We start from the raw sequence: 15,492 nt of genomic DNA, 5'->3' as shown, positions 1-15,492 counted from the left end.
GCCAGCACAGAGCTCTGTAGGCAGGTGGCTAGGCTTGGGGAAATGAAGATGGGGGTGAAGCAGAACCTGCTGAGGCAGAGAGGATGTGGGATCTGGGTCATCTGTGCTTGGCATCCTAGTGGTGGGAGCATTTGCACCATTCAGTAAGCACACGTTGGCCCCTACTGTGTCCAGCCCTGCACTGGTCAGGTGGCCTCAGAAAGAACCCTCGGGAGGGGAGTGCAGAGGGAGGGGGTTCAGCAGGGGCTGTCACCTCTGGCTGCTGGCTGGGGGACTGGGCTCTGAGATGGCCCTAGACCTGGAGGAGAGGTGGCATCAGAAGGGAAATGAAATGGGGCTTGGTGACAGCTTTGTAGCCATCTCTGGGTCCCACATATTTCAGGGAGTGAGTGCTGAATGAGTGCATGCGCCAAGGTGGGGTTCAGCTCAGAGCAGTGATGGCAGACAAGCTGCCTGGAGCCCAGAGAACAAGGACCCCAGGGTCCCTTGACCTGGGAGTGTGAGGGGGCTGGTGACCAGGGCAGATGTAGAGTTAAAACATTTAGCAAACACCTCTCATCTATCTCTCTGGCACCAGCTCTGCACTGGGTGACACAGTCATGGTCCCTGCCTTCAAGACTTGAAGTTTATTTTCAGGGCCAAGAGGGAGGAGGGTGGGAAAGGTATTCTAGGCAGAGTGAACAGTGTGGGGAAAAGTGTGAAGGTGTGAAAGAGCCTGAGGTTTTCTCAGAATGATGAGGATCTCTGGCTTAGTATGAGAGACACCCATAGATGAGGGGACAGAGGTGAGTGGGACCAGACTGAGAGGCCTCACATGCCATGCTAGGGAAGCTGAGGAGATGGACACAGGGTGGTGGGGATAGGGATCTAGACCCAAAGCATCGGGCAGCCAGCATGAGAGGGGGATACTCTGGCAGGGGAGCACTGAGACCAGCCATAAAATGGGGAGAAGCCTAGGCATGGAAATCTGGGGGCCAAGAGAAGGTCAAGATCTCAGAGGTGTACTCCTCCCCCTCACTCCCAAGACCCCCACTTGGAGAGGCTAACCCACGTCCCTAGCACAGATCCTGCCCCAGCTTGGTCCATCCAGCCCCACAAAACTCCCTGGTGACAAGTCATTCAGTGGCCAGATTGAACAACCTCAGCAAAACTGGGGGCTATCTTGTCAGATGAGATGGGGCTCTATGAGTAAGATGGCTCCTCCTCACAACCACGTTAGGATTTACAGCAGCACCAAATCCGGGCCTGCAGAGTTGGAAGAGTAGGCCAGTGGCAGGAGCTGGACAAGACAGGGTAGTGCCACTGCCCCTCCCTGAGGCTGGTGGCCCCTGGGGAAGAGCAGGACAATACCTAGCTCTGGCCTAGGCAAGTCTCTAGTCTGAGGGAGGAGACCCAGGCTCGGTCTGGATAAATCTGAAGTCAGTGGAAGGGGACATAACTCTGGCTTCAAGAAACAATAGTTCGAGGAGGAAAACACATTTTGGTCCGAGGGGCATTAGAGCCTTCCCCTCAGAAAGCCCCCAGTCTGCGAGCAGCCCCGGCAGAGGGGAGTGCTGGTTAGCTGATGCGTCTCTGAGTGGACTTACCGGGGAAATGGAAACAAGCAGAAACAGGAAGGCAAGTGTGCTGTCCACTGCCTCTCCGGTGACCCCTGCCCCCTGCCCCAGGTTCACGGACCAGGATGAGCGCGTGATCCAGCACTGCTTCCACTACACGAGCACGGTGCTCACCAGCACCCTGGCCTTCCAGAAGGAGCAAAAGCTCAAGTGTGAGTGCCAGGTGAGTCACCTACTCTGAGCCTCTCTTGGAGACGGAGTCACCCGGCTCTCAGCCCCAGAGCGTCACCCATAAGGGAAAAGGCCCTGCCTTTCTGGACTGATGGCCGGAAGTCAGCTACCTAGTGCCCTGGAGGCTCCTGAAAGCGGAGGTCCGTGGTTCCTCTGGCCAGCACCGCGGGCAGCAGGCACTGTGTGCGATCGTCCTCTAGTGTTCAACTCGGGTACTACAGCAACGTCTGGGCCGCGGGAGCCCGAGGTGAAGGAGCATCTGGGGCTCAGGATTACTGTGCTCCTTCACTGGGGCTATACTTCCCACTCCTTCACTTGGTAGCCAAATGACATCATTAGTCCCTGCCAGTCCCCAGTTGGAGGCAGAGGGCTGGAGAGGGTGACGCCTCTGCAACACCAACCTCTATGATCTTCATTCTCCCCATTCCAGGCTCTTCTCCAAGTGGCAAAGAACCTCTTCACTCACCTGGGTGAGTGAACTGTCCTCCTCCGTGCCAGGCTGTGGGGTGGGAGAGGCGGCGGGCGTTTTGCGGAGGAGAGGAGAGAGGGCTTGGGCTGGGCACTCTAGCCTGGTCTCACCACTGCCCTCCACGCTTCTCCCACCCACAGATGATGTCTCTGTCCTGCTCCAGGAGATCATCACAGAGGCCAGAAACCTCAGCAATGCTGAGATGTAAGCGAATCTACCTCAGGGTGGCACGAGAGAGGCCCCAGTCCTCAGTCCTCGGCCCCTTTTTCCTTTTCCCTCTATTTCCCCCTCCACTGCCTTCTTGAGGGACCCTGTCATGTTTTGTGTGATCCTTTATTTCATGCCTGTGTCCCTCACTAGTAACGTCAAATGACAGCAGAGGCGGGGCTCGCTTTGCTGTCCGTGGGTCCCCAGTGGGTCCTAACACAGTGCCTGGCAAACAGTAGGCGCTACAAGGGGGAAAAAAAATCACTGGAATGAATTAATGTCTGGAGTCAGCCCGCCCTCCGGAGCGTCTCATAACGGAGCACTCCTTCCAGCCTTCAGAAATCTGGGCTTTGCCCTAAGTCGTGAGAAGTGGGGGTGGTCGGAGAGGAGTGTCAGGGCCCTGTGGACCAAGGCTGTCTCCCCACAGCTGCTCCGTGTTCCTGCTGGATCAGAATGAGCTGGTGGCCAAGGTGTTCGACGGGGGTGTGGTGGATGACGAGGTGAGGCCCGGACGCGCGGAGGGCGTGTGTGGCCGTAGTCCTGGGGGCCGGGGAGCAGGCGGGACAGTCGATGGTCCGCTCTGTGGCCGGCCGCTGACTTCCTCCCTACTCCATCACCGCCCTGGCAGAGCTACGAGATCCGCATCCCGGCTGACCAGGGCATTGCGGGCCACGTGGCAACCACCGGCCAGATCCTGAACATCCCGGACGCGTACGCGCACCCGCTTTTCTACCGCGGCGTGGACGACAGCACCGGCTTCCGCACGCGCAACATCCTCTGCTTTCCCATCAAGAACGAGAACCAGGGTGCGAGCTCCCGGCGGCTCCGGGAAGGGGGACGGGGCGGGGCGGGGGGCGGGGCCTGAGCAGGATGGGGCGGAGCCGAGCGGAGGGTCGGCGACTCCGCCCCCCCGTCCCCCCCAGCCCTAGCGTCCGGGAGCAGAAAGGCCGCCGGGATGACCCTGGCCGGGACGTCCCTTGAGGACACCCTGGGAGGGCGGACGCCGCCGGACACATCCACCGGCCGGTCCTAGCCCCTCTCCGGTCCCCAGAGGTCATCGGTGTGGCCGAGCTGGTGAACAAGATTAACGGACCATGGTTCAGCAAGTTCGACGAGGACTTGGCGACAGCCTTCTCCATCTACTGTGGCATCAGCATAGCCCATGTAAGTGGGGACAGGGGTGCGGCCGGCGCAGGACTCTCTGTTCTCCTCTCCACATTGACTCTGTCCAGATGGGTCCGTGACTCAGAGCTCTGTTCCTGCTGCCGTACCTACTGGTCACCTCTGGCTTCAGTTTCCCATCTGAAAATTGGGGATACTATTTCTATCTTGTCCCATTAGCCTCCTAGGATCAGGGAAAATGCCAGTGGTCATTATTGCCCACCCTCTTCCCAAAGGAACCTCAACCCAAGCCCCTGGTTAGCTTCTTTTTGGGAAACGTTGGGTCTCATTGTCCAGAATTGGCAGCTCTGACTCGCGGAATCCAACCTTTAGGTTCCTGAGGCTCTCCCACTCCCTTGCTTCTCTTTCCCTGCTATGGGACTCAGGCTCCATGACTAAAGACTGGGGCAGGCTCGGGAGGGGATTCAAAGTGCCAGATCAAATGCCAAGAGGATCTGGGGAGGAGGAGGAGCAAGGGGAGGGAGGTCTGGGTGAAAATTGGAGGAGGCTCCCTAGTCTGGGCTGGAGCTTGAAGGCTTGGACTAGGGCCAGCATGGGACAGGAAAGGAGGTTCTATCTAACCCCTTTATCCCCTTCCTGGGCATTCTGGGATTTCATAGACATCTTGCTTGAGCCCCATCTTTCCCTCTCTCCCCTAGTCCCTCCTATACAAGAAAGTGAATGAGGCCCAGTATCGCAGCCACCTAGCCAATGAGATGATGATGTACCACATGAAGGTGAGGCCTGCACGGAGCTTCTGTCCTCCTTCTCAGGATCCCAGGGTCCACCGCAGCCCACCTGTTGCTTCTCTGCCTCCCAATTCCTCGGGGGCCCAACACCAGCCTGGGTTTTCTGATTGCCCTCTCTTGAAGATAAGAAGATAGACCCAGAGCGGTGCCTGGCCTCCTGTCTCCTGCTCTCCTTCAAGGCAGCCTCTCCCAAGCAGTTTCTGGTTCAGCCCCAAGGCTGGCAGCAGGACCCAGCCCAGGGAACAACTTGGTTCAGCCGGGTGTTCTCCACATCCGGGGAGAACTCCCATCTTGAGAATTACTGAAGGCTAGGAAGCTCACTGAGGGCCCTTCCCCCAGCTCCCCTAGGTACAGTGGTCCTGCAGTCCTCCACAGTCTGCTGATACTCTGTCTCATTCCCAGACTCTGGTTCAGAAAAATGGTCCCGGGCTTTAGTTCTGAGTGCGTGGTGGTCATTTTCCTCTCACCTGTGTCCAAATCAAAGGGTCCTAGACTTGTGGGTAGAGTCAAAGCTGTAGTCGGGAGGATTGAGGTTAGACTCTGGGAGGTCCCCCCCCCCGCAAGAAGGAACCCTCAAGTTAGTGTCTGTGAAAGGCTGACGTTGTTGGGGGGGGGCTCATGAAGGGGTGTTCTCTGTCTTTGCTGAGGATAGACTGTTACAGATGGGGGTTCTCACAGGCAAGGAGGCACAGTAGGTGGGCTGGACAGCAGTGATCTCTTGCCCAGTGAGGGTGCATTCTGGGTGGGGGTACCCCCTCCCACGGTGGGATTTTGGGGGTGAGGACACTGGATAGAGGTGGAGGCCAGCTTCTAACACCCTGGTTGGTTCCCTCTAGGTCTCTGATGATGAATACACCAAACTCCTCTATGACGGAATCCAGCCTGTGGCCGCCATTGACTCCAACTTTGCCAATTTCACCTACACCCCTCGCTCTCTGCCCGAGGATGACACTTCCATGGTGAGCTGGCCCTCCTGCAAGAGGCAGAGGGTGTGCAGCCAGAGGTTTAAGTTAGATGTGGATAGGAACTACCTGGCAAGACAGTCATCACCAAAGGCTAGAGAGCCTCCCTCAGGGATGGAGTGGGCGTGTGGTCTGCCAGCATGGGCCCCACGGCCTGCCCAGGGCTCAGGGCTGGACTGGATGATCGCCAAGGGCTGCTCCAGAGCCAACAGTGTCCAGGGCGCGTGGCCTCCGGGTTGGCACCTCCTCCCTGGGTTTCTAAGATTTCGTGTGAGCTAGGTTCCAAGAGTCCTTAGATCCCGTTTCTGAAAGTTCATGGCACTGAGAATGCTTGGCTCTATCATTTCATGGTTCTCTAGGTTTTTGGTTTTGTTTTTTATGGTTCTCTGGCTTAGATCTAAAGTTCTAAGATTCCAAAATTTTGGAGGCTTCAAGGGCCAAGGCAGAACTGACAGTCCCTCTGATCCCTCCCTTCTGCTCTCTCCAGGCCATTCTGAGCATGCTGCAGGACATGAATTTCATCAACAACTACAAAATTGACTGCCCAACTCTGGCCCGGTGCGCACCCCAGCCCTCCCCTCCACGAGCAGGCAGCCCTGGGCTTTGCCTCCCTGTGTCCTCCATTCTCACATCCATTGCCCCAGCGCTCTGGACAGGGGTCTCTGTGGATGACTGGGAGTGGCCCGATCTGTGGGAGTGGGGCAGATCCCTGAGTGAAAGGCAATTCCCAGACTCTGGGACCACGAGTAAAGGAAAGGAACGGGGCAAGGCAGAGCCTGAAGGGCTTCCTGGAGGAGGAGAGCCTGAGGCCCCTCTACTGCCCTCTCTCCTCCCCTCAGGTTCTGCTTGATGGTGAAGAAGGGCTACCGGGATCCCCCCTACCACAACTGGATGCATGCCTTTTCTGTCTCCCACTTCTGCTACCTGCTCTACAAGAATCTGGAGCTCTCCAACTACCTCGAGTGAGTGGCTGCACTGGCCGCCCAGTCTGGCAGCTGCTGGAGTCCCCTTCTTTGGGATAGGGAGGCACCTCCAGTGTGGCAGGCCCTCGACATGCATCACCTCCTGGGACCCTCTTAACAGTCTCGTGAGGAAGGTTGCATAGCCCCATTTTCTGGGTGGGACTTGCTCACAGTCACATACCCCTGGAGCAGTGAGCCTGTCGAACTCCAAACCAGGGCTGCTTCCCAGGAAAGGGACCCAGGTGTCCTGAGCTCCTGTCGGGTGGCTCCTGGACATCTCACGCAGCCATTCTTCCTCTGGATGTGTGGGAGGGGGCTGATCTCCCTCTCCCATCTGCCTCCCAACCAGGGACATCGAGATCTTCGCCTTGTTTATTTCCTGCATGTGTCATGACCTGGACCACAGAGGCACAAACAACTCCTTCCAGGTGGCCTCGGTGAGACTCTGCCCTCCTCATAGTGGGCACCCTCCTGGGGGCATCTGGGAGTCTCACCCCTCCAGCCTGAGGAGAGGTGGGAGCTGGTGAGACCAGGAGCTGGTTTAGAGCTGGGAGGAGGCTCGCCGAGGCTTTGCATGGGCTCTAAGATGGGAGAGTGGTGAGGGGCAGGGAGGACAGGGCAATGCCTAGCCTAATATGGCAGGCACTTACATCTGATGGGAGGAGTGATGGAGATGTCCCCGGCTTTTCCAGAAATCGGTGCTGGCTGCGCTCTACAGCTCCGAAGGCTCTGTCATGGAGGTATTGCCATTCCACCCAATAGCCCTGTACCCACCATTCTCTTACGGCTGGTGACTTACATAGTTACTGTGACCCAGCTCCTCCCTTTCCCAAGCCCTGCTCTCCAGACAGGCCCTGAGGGCTGTAGCCAGCCCCCCAGGACATGTCTGGCTCCTTTTGCTGGATGGGCTTGGAGGGGTGCCAGTGTGGATGGGGGTGTGAGTCAGCCTGCAGGTTTTGCCCGAGCCCAGGTCTGCACAGGGAGGACTTATATTTAGCATGTTTCTCTTTGCGTATCTGGGAATGCCCTGTGCAACCCCCACCCCACCAGGCCTAGGATTGCTCTGCCCATCACTCCCAATTTTGCCTTAGGTTGTTTGGATTGGGTCTGTCCACCCCCAGATAGAAGCTCCTTGGGGCAGGGACAAAATCTGAGACATCTCTGAATTCCCTGCGCTTGGCACAGGGCTTGGCACAGAGTAGAAGCCAAACTTGCAAGGTCACCTTGCCCCACGCTGCCCCCCATAACACCCCACTGGAGACTGCCCCTGTTTGCATGCCCCCGGGAGATGAGGGGCTCACTCCCTCCCAGGAGGCTGCCTGGCAGCCCTGCTTCTGCCCTCTGTGCCCTGGGCTAAGCCCGCTCCTCCTCCTAGTGACAGCCCATCAGCATCTGGAGACAGGGGCCTTGCCCTCACCTCATCACTGCCTTTCTTTGTCAGCAAACAAATGTTTGCTGCATGAATTAGTGTCTAGGACTCCGAGGGATCATTTCAGAATGATTCCAGTTTGAGAGGCTCTCAGAGCTTGCCTGGTTGTGTCCCTCCCTGTGACGGCTGAGGGATCTGAGGCTCAGGGCCTGCAAGGACTTGCCCAGGGTCACACAGAGAGCCAAAACAGAGCCCAGAAAGGGAACCAGGTCCCCAGACTCCCTGTGTCTGCCTGCTCTGCTCACCTTGGGGGGCTGGGGCTGTACCAGGTCTGCTCCCTCTCTTGGGGTCAGCAGTGAGCAGCGTCCCCCGTCCCCGCGAGGCCTCCATCTTTCCTCTCCCCCGACAGAGACACCACTTCGCTCAGGCCATCGCCATCCTCAACACCCACGGTTGCAACATCTTCGACCACTTCTCCCGGAAGGTGACGGGGCCAGGGGTGGGGGGTGAAGGAGTGGGAGCCCAGAGCTGGCCTGAGGCAGGAGAAGGAGCTGAGGGAGTGGGTGGGAGTGTCTGGCAGGAGGTCTTGACATTCCCTCCCCTCCCCCCACCCTGGCCCAGGACTATCAGCGTATGCTGGACCTGATGCGGGATATCATCTTGGCCACCGACCTGGCCCATCACCTCCGCATTTTCAAAGACCTCCAGAAGATGGCTGAAGGTGCCTGCTTTTAACCCCGGCCTCAGGGTTGGGGAAGGATCACCAAGAGGGTGATGTGCCTAGAGAGCAGCCCCAGGTGTTTAGACCCACCCCCTCCAGCATGGAGCCATCAGACCCAGGCAGATCCAGCACCAGCCCTCTGGCTCCCATTCAGGGTGCTGGATTTCCTGGACCACGCACGTAGGGTGGGCCCTGGGGGCCTTGCCCTCAGAGAGAGGGGACTGGGTCCTTGACCCCACCCTCTCCCCAACAGTGGGTTATGACCGAACCAACAAGCAGCACCATAGCCTCCTCCTCTGCCTCCTTATGACCTCCTGTGACCTCTCTGACCAGACCAAGGGCTGGAAGACTACCAGGAAGATCGCAGTAAGTGCTGCCCCTCCCCGAGGAGGTGCAGGCTTCACAACCGGCCCAGTTCTGTGCGGCTCCTGCAGCCCAAACACCCTCTCTGGGCCGAGCTCAGCCTGGCTCAGTTCTGGGGAGACAGAAACCTAGACCACGTCAGGGCGACAGATGGGGAGATTCAGAGCGGGGCATGGACTCACCGGGTGTCACACAGCATGTCAGTGGCTGGTGGAAGGGGGGCCGGAACCCAGCCACTCCTTCCCGTCTGGGGCCATCCCCCGGCCAAACTGGGCCTGAGATGGGGCTGAGGGATGCCTCAGTTTGCCATCTTGGGAATGAGCTGTAGAGGAGCTCGGGTGGACGGATCCCACGCACAGAGTATGACCAGAGTGTTGGCCTTTCAGGAGCTGATCTACAAAGAGTTCTTCTCCCAGGGAGACTTGGTATGTGGGGAGTGACCTCGGCCGTCCAGGTTGCAGGGAGGGTCCCTGGCCTGGGGCTGGGAAGGGCTGGGTTAGTTTCATCCTGGTGCCTGATGGAGGGAGAAGGGGCCAGGCCTGACAACTTGCGCTTGCAGGAGAAGGCCATGGGCAACAGGCCGATGGAGATGATGGACCGGGAGAAGGCCTATATCCCCGAGCTGCAGATCAGCTTTATGGAGCACATCGCAATGCCCATCTACAAGTGAGAGAGCTCGGGGAGCCTGCTGGGGGGATGGGGCTGGCTGCGGCAGACACAGGTGCTGGGCTGGCGTGCCCAGCTCCCGCTGACCCACCCCGCGGCCTCTGGGCCCAGCCGTCTCCCTCTGGCCCATAAATGGGGTCTTCACTTCATGCTCTCCTTGAGTGTCCAGTCCTATGCCTCACACTCGGGTGCAAGTTCTACTTGCAGTGTAGCCCAAATCTCCCTTGCTACTCACAGTCTGACTTCTGACCCTATCCCTGCACCCTTGCACCCCCAGGCTGCTGCAGGACCTGTTCCCCAAGGCAGCAGAGCTGTACGAACGCGTGGCCTCTAACCGTGAGCACTGGACCAAGGTGTCTCACAAGTTCACCATCCGCGGCCTCCCGAGCAACAACTCGCTGGACTTCCTGGACGAGGAGTACGAGATGCCTGAGCTGGATGGCACTGGGGCCCCCGTCAATGGCTGTTGCAGCCTTGATGCTGAATGAGCCCCTCCCCGGGACCCTTCCCTGCCCAGGCCTCCTCCTCACAGCCCTCCACTGGACCACAGGTCCTAGGTTCTAATCCAGGACTTACCGTGCCACCCTGGGCAAGCACCGACCTTCCCAGGCCTCAGCTTTCTTGTCTGTATAATGGAAGCAAGACTTCCAGCCTCACCAAGACTTTGTCATTTGTCCTCCGAGAGCACAGGGGTGACTGAGGAGCAGTGGGCCCTACTCTGCGCCCCTGACCACATCTTGGCAAGTCCTCCGCAGCCACTCTTTCTTCTGAGGCAGCCTGGATGGTTTCTCCTGGGCCACGTTCCCGCTCCACCAGATCTGGCCCTCTTCCCTCTTCCAGGGTCCTCCTGCAAGGAGGAGGTGGGACGTCTCAGTGAGCAGAATGTGGCTCTTAGAAACAGTCATTAGCTCTGCTGGATGACTAGAAATAGCCATGAGGCCGAAGGTGCCCCTTAGGATCGCCACTATACTTATGGTGGGCATTGGAACCTGGGAAGCTGCCCGGGCCCCACACAAAAGCTGCCAGAGGGCCGGCTCAGTGCTCTGAGCAGAGGGGGCTCAGGAAGAAAGCAGGTTGGGAATGGTGGGCAGAAGGATCCCGGGGCTGGAAGACAGGCTCCAGTTGAGTCAATAATGCTTCCTCCTGGCTGTGTGACCCTGGGCAAGTGACTCCCCCTATTTGGGTGAGACAGGAGAGTGAGACAATCCATTTTCTAAGACCCCTTTTAGATCAAAGTCCCGTTGGCTCTGTGGAGTCCCAGGAGAAGCTGTGGAATGTCCCTGCCACCCTAGGGCAGAGAGCCGACCCTGAGTCCTTCAGGGGCCCCCTGAGTGTCCCCCGCTCTTAGCCCAAGTCCCTTCCCCATCCCTGCAGCCAGAGAGGGCTGCCTCAGCCCTAGCAGGGCTCCTATCTTCTTCAAGGCCATATCTACCCGTGCCCTGGGGCTTGGAAGACCCCCATAGGGCCGGGCCTCTTGGGTCAGCCCGGCTGCTGGCTTCTCCCTCCTCTGTGTTATTCTGTATGTGTTGTGGGGTGGGGGGAGGGGGGCCACCTGCCTTACCTATTCTGAGTTGCCTTTAGAGAGATGCGTTTTTCTAGGACTCTGTGCAACTGTTGTATATGGTCCCGTGGGCTGACCGCTTTGTACATGAGAATAAATCTATTTCTTTCTACCAACCCTCTCCCATGGGGCTATTTCCAGATATTGTGCACGGAGGTGGGGGAAACAGAATTGGGGCCAGAAAATGCTCTTTAGAACTCCTTGGCTACCGGAGCCCCCACCCCTTGCGCCTAGCTCCTCTTCTAGGAGAGTCACAGACCTGTCAGGGTACCCCTGGACCAGTCCTCTACCAGACTGTAGGGTCTTAGAGGTGGATGGCGGATGAGGAGGCCTGGGCATGGAGCAGTGAGAGGACATGTTGGCTGGCAGAGATTGTAGACTGGAAAGAAAGAATTGAGGGGCTGAAGCAATCAAGGAGGCTGCCTGGGGGAGGCAGCCTAAAGCTCCTCCTAAACCCTCTGTCTGCTGGCCTACTGGTCATGAGTGCCCATACAGCCAGGGCCTAAGCCTCTGAAACCCCTCCTGGCTTTCCCTATCTGTGTCCCCATAAGTCCTGCCGAAGAAGTACCCCTGAGTCTGATTCTACACCAGATGCAGCCCGAGTTGTGTCGATTTAGTTCCCTGCTTTTCTGGTTGTGAGAGTGTTTGCCTCTGCACAGAGAGGCAGATGCCAGACTGGACCATTAGGAGGCTCTGACAGGTAAAATCTCTAGACCGTGCCCCTCTCTTGCCTACACCCCCTGCCCCGCCATTTCCTCTCCTGTTCATCTCTTCCAGATCAGCAAAGCTTGCTGTGTTAAGTGCTGGACACTGGGATTTCCTTTCTTGGGAGAAAGAGGAAAGGAGGGCTGGGAGAAGATGGTTAGGGCTATCCTGTGACCACTGGCGGTGCCCCAGGTGCCGGCCTTTGGGACCACAGAGCCGATTGGTTTCTCACGGTTTGGTACCTGCTCTTCTGGGCTTAATGGTTTCGGACACCTAGCCTTCCCTTAGGAGCTTGGGGTCCAGTCCCCTCCCCTGCCCAGCCCCTGCTTTGGGCCCCCAGGCTGTCCCTGTCCTCTTGCAGCACAGGACCCAGGCTGACCCAGGCAGGGGCAGGCCAGTGCGCAACAGGGCCCCCGGCTGACCGGGGCTGGCTATTCTAACGACATGCAGCTGAGGCCAGCATCAGTGCGGGTTGGCGCAGGTGCTTCTCTGCCTGGGATCCACCCCCCCCACCAACCTTGAATGTGTGTATGTGTCCCTCTTCTACCAGCTTTTGGACAAAGGGAAAGCACAAGTCCCCTGTGTGCACACTGCAGGGACCCCGCTCCCCCTCCCTGCATCTGTTGTCTGTCCCCAGCTCAACCCTCCCTTGAGGACATTTAATCCCATTTGAGGCCCATGCTGTGACATATCCCTCCTTGCCACCCAGCTGAGTGAACAATTCACAAATATTTCCTCATGCATGCAGGACCCTGTGCTGAGGCCCAGAGCTAACTGTCCTTGTCCTTGGTCTGGAAGGTCTAGCAGCCTGGCCAGGGAGATATGGTCACAGGACATGACAACTCCATGGGACTCTTGGCCATGGGGCTCCAGGCAGGATCATAAAATAACCCCAGAGGAAAGGCAGTGAGGTCTGGAAGACGAGCAGGTACTGTTTTCCTGTGGGCAAAAAGGGGACAGACGCTCCTGGTAGAAGGGACTGCTCATACAAAGACATACAGGGAATGAAGAGACAGAGGGAAGATATGGCCAGACCAGGGAGGGCCTTGAATGCCAGGCTGGGAAGTTTGGTTTTACTGCGGGGGCAGTGGGGAGCCAGGGAAAGTTTTCAGTAAAGGAGTGACTTGGCCTTAGATTTTAGAAAGATCCTGCTGGGAAGCAGAGAAAGGACTGCAGGATTGAGATGGGGCAGGGGTCCTTCTAGAGCTAATGCTCTGTGCCCTAGACCGGAGGAGGGAAGGAGGAATTCAAGACATGTTGGATTGGCAGAACCTGGTGACCAATTGGATGGAGGTGAGGGCAGAGGGAGGCCTGGGAGGTGGCCTGGAAGGTGGGTCCACGTGGCCCCATGAACCGCCCTGGGTGGCCGCTCAGTGCCACTCTTACCTGCAGCCAGGTGTGGGGTGACGCCTCCAGCAGGAGGTGAGCTCGCGGGAGGATGGGCGGGGCAGCTGTTCGGGCGGCTGGGGGAGGGGCGGCTGGATAAATGGGAAGACAGCTAGGAGGAGGAGTCTCTGTGCTGCTCTCCCGGGCAGCTCTCACTAGATCTGAGAACACTAGGCTTGGCCCCATGGCTTCTTGTAGCTGCCCAGCCCTCCCAACTTAATAGTTTCATTTTACATAAACCTTACTATGATTCTGGGGAGTAGATACCGTATCTCGTTCTGTAGCCAAGCAGCTTGAGGTTCAGGGAGCTTGACTAATCTGCCAAGCTTGAGATGTGAGCCCCGCCTGCCTCACTCCCCTCCCATGGCTCTTTCCCTGGGATAGAGAAAGGAGATTCAGGAGGGCAGAGTCTCTGTCTGTCTCTGCAGGACTGTGGTGGGGGGTAGGGGTGGTGAGCAAGTGGGGTTGGAACCCCAGAGAAGGATCTGGGATCAGTTTTGCTTCTGTGTTGCAGAGGCCCAGAGTGGGGAGAGAGAAGAGGTAAAGGGGTGGGTGGCCTGTAGTGCAGCTCATGGCCACTAGATGGCACTCAACCCCTGCTCACCTCACCTCCTCAGGTCTAAGACCGGTACGGGGCGGAGGGGGGGGTTGTGGGGGCTAACCTCACTCCCATCCACTCACGCGCGCTCCTCTCCTACTCTCACACACAGACTTCTCCCTCTCTCTCTCACACACACACATACACACACAGACTCACATGCTCATTCTATAGGCAGACACACTCCTGAGGCTGACTTAACACAGTCTACACGAGGTACAGACTCCATAGGGAAAATGGGAAATGTTTCTTGGGGGCCTCTAGCCCCTTTAGCTGCTCTCTGAACAGGACTGAGGCCCGTCAGTCTTACCTGAGGGAGAGCCCATGTCTGGGGCGTGTCTGCCTGCCGAGTGGCCTCCCTCTGCATGAGGATCCCTGGGGAGGCAGGATCAGCCTTGTGATCCGGCGTGGGTGGAAACTCTCCTCCAGGAGACAGCACTGTGAGGCCTGGTCCTGTGCTGATGAAGCTGGGGGGTCAGAGCGGGAGCTAGCTGGAATGCACAGGGGCCTCCAGAGGAGGCTGGGCTCAGGGCTCTTGACGTTTGGATGGGACGCCTGGGACAGGAGGTGAGGGCACTGCACATAGGCCAGGAAAGCAGGCTGGGTGGTGGGGAGATACAGGGTCTGTGCCCAAGGCCTCAGCCTTCCCTCACTGCTCGGCCTCCCAGGGCTCTCTCCTTGAGGCAGGGTGGGTGGGGCCTGGAGGTGGGGAGTGCAAGCCGCCAAAGATGTCGGGAGGTGGCCCGACAGGGGAGGGGCATGCCACGAGAGGACAGCAGGGAGATGCTATTTTCTTAGGCTCCACTGCAGTGTCCTGGAAGGGCCCCGAGCAGGAAGGTGAAGGGGTTAGAGGCCTGCTCTGAGCAGGAGCTGGGCCCCAGGGCAGCAGGGCAGCCACACGTCTAAGCTAGACTCGGCACAGTGCCTGGGAAGAGAAAAGAGAGTGGGTTGACAGGGGAATGAGAGGAGTGGGGAGGAAGAGGCAGCATGGCTGGTTTGGGGAGGATCAAGAATGTCAGGGGAGGCCTCCCATCTGACAGCAATTTGCGCTGCTGGGTTCTCTCTCCTGAAACACAAAACAAGAGTTGTCACCACACACCCAATCCCGCCAGGACTTTCTTTTCTCTCCTGACGGGATGGGCACTCAGATTCTCCCTCGCTGGCCTCAGTTTTCCTGTCCACAAACTGGGATGAAGAGGCCCCTCTGGAGGCCGTCAGGAGACAGGAGGGTGTGCTGGGAGGGAAGCCGCTCTACCTCTAAGGAGCTGCGTGTGAATGAAATCTGCACATAGACGCCATGGCCAGACTGTTCTCTGAGGGCTTATAGGATGGGTCCGTACAGGAAGAAGAGTACACGGTCCCATTTGAAGATGGACGACACAGGTGTGAGAATGGGAGGTGTTGTCATTCCTGCCAAGATGGCTGTCACTCTCCATTCCTCAGTCATCCCTGCAGAAACCATAGAACTGAGCAAGGAGCGTGGCATTCTGGGAACTAACAATTCTGGATGAGTTGGGGAGAGATAAAAGTGAGAAGCTGAGTTGGAGGAAAGCACTTGTCTCACCCCATGTTGCCTTGGACAGTCAACCATTGCCTGTCCCCTCACCTCTGCACAAACTCCTGGGGCTTCTTTATCCCCTTTGGGCAGTGGCTGGAGGAAAAGAACTACCTCTTAATGGGGAGGCTTTCCCAAGGATGGGTGGGAATTATTGTCCCCTTTAGAGACAAGGGAAACTGAGGCCCAGAAGCTCAGCTAGCAGCAACCTCCCTCAGAGCAGAAGTTGCTTATAGAGCATCCCCAGGGTCGGATGAGGAAATCAGCCCTC

The 15,492-nt window shown here is 57.9% G+C and overlaps 1 protein-coding gene across 3 annotated transcripts in view; it reads left to right on the top strand.

Annotated features, from left to right (window-relative positions):
* The window catches only part of PDE2A (phosphodiesterase 2A), a 90,296-nt gene extending 79,203 nt beyond the window's left edge, over positions 1-11,093 (top strand). For all 3 annotated transcript variants that reach the window (XM_006730431.3, XM_031024947.2, XM_006730432.3), the window contains 18 exons: positions 1,668-1,779; positions 2,218-2,257; positions 2,397-2,460; positions 2,891-2,963; positions 3,092-3,269; positions 3,515-3,627; positions 4,284-4,361; positions 5,210-5,332; positions 5,823-5,893; positions 6,175-6,297; positions 6,647-6,734; positions 6,990-7,037; positions 8,076-8,150; positions 8,288-8,387; positions 8,641-8,753; positions 9,137-9,175; positions 9,310-9,416; positions 9,694-11,093. In XM_006730431.3, coding sequence (XP_006730494.2) covers positions 1,668-1,779; positions 2,218-2,257; positions 2,397-2,460; positions 2,891-2,963; positions 3,092-3,269; positions 3,515-3,627; positions 4,284-4,361; positions 5,210-5,332; positions 5,823-5,893; positions 6,175-6,297; positions 6,647-6,734; positions 6,990-7,037; positions 8,076-8,150; positions 8,288-8,387; positions 8,641-8,753; positions 9,137-9,175; positions 9,310-9,416; positions 9,694-9,904 — 1,756 coding nt within the window. In that variant the 3' untranslated portion in view covers positions 9,905-11,093. The remainder of the gene's footprint in view (positions 1-1,667; positions 1,780-2,217; positions 2,258-2,396; positions 2,461-2,890; positions 2,964-3,091; positions 3,270-3,514; positions 3,628-4,283; positions 4,362-5,209; positions 5,333-5,822; positions 5,894-6,174; positions 6,298-6,646; positions 6,735-6,989; positions 7,038-8,075; positions 8,151-8,287; positions 8,388-8,640; positions 8,754-9,136; positions 9,176-9,309; positions 9,417-9,693) is intronic.
* Positions 11,094-15,492: the final 4,399 nt, after the last annotated feature.

This window comes from Leptonychotes weddellii, chromosome 11 (genome assembly GCF_054177405.1).
Source record: "Leptonychotes weddellii isolate Sample4059 chromosome 11, ASM5417740v2, whole genome shotgun sequence".
Lineage (NCBI taxonomy): Eukaryota > Metazoa > Chordata > Mammalia > Carnivora > Phocidae > Leptonychotes > Leptonychotes weddellii.
This window is presented reverse-complemented; position numbering and strand designations above follow the sequence as displayed.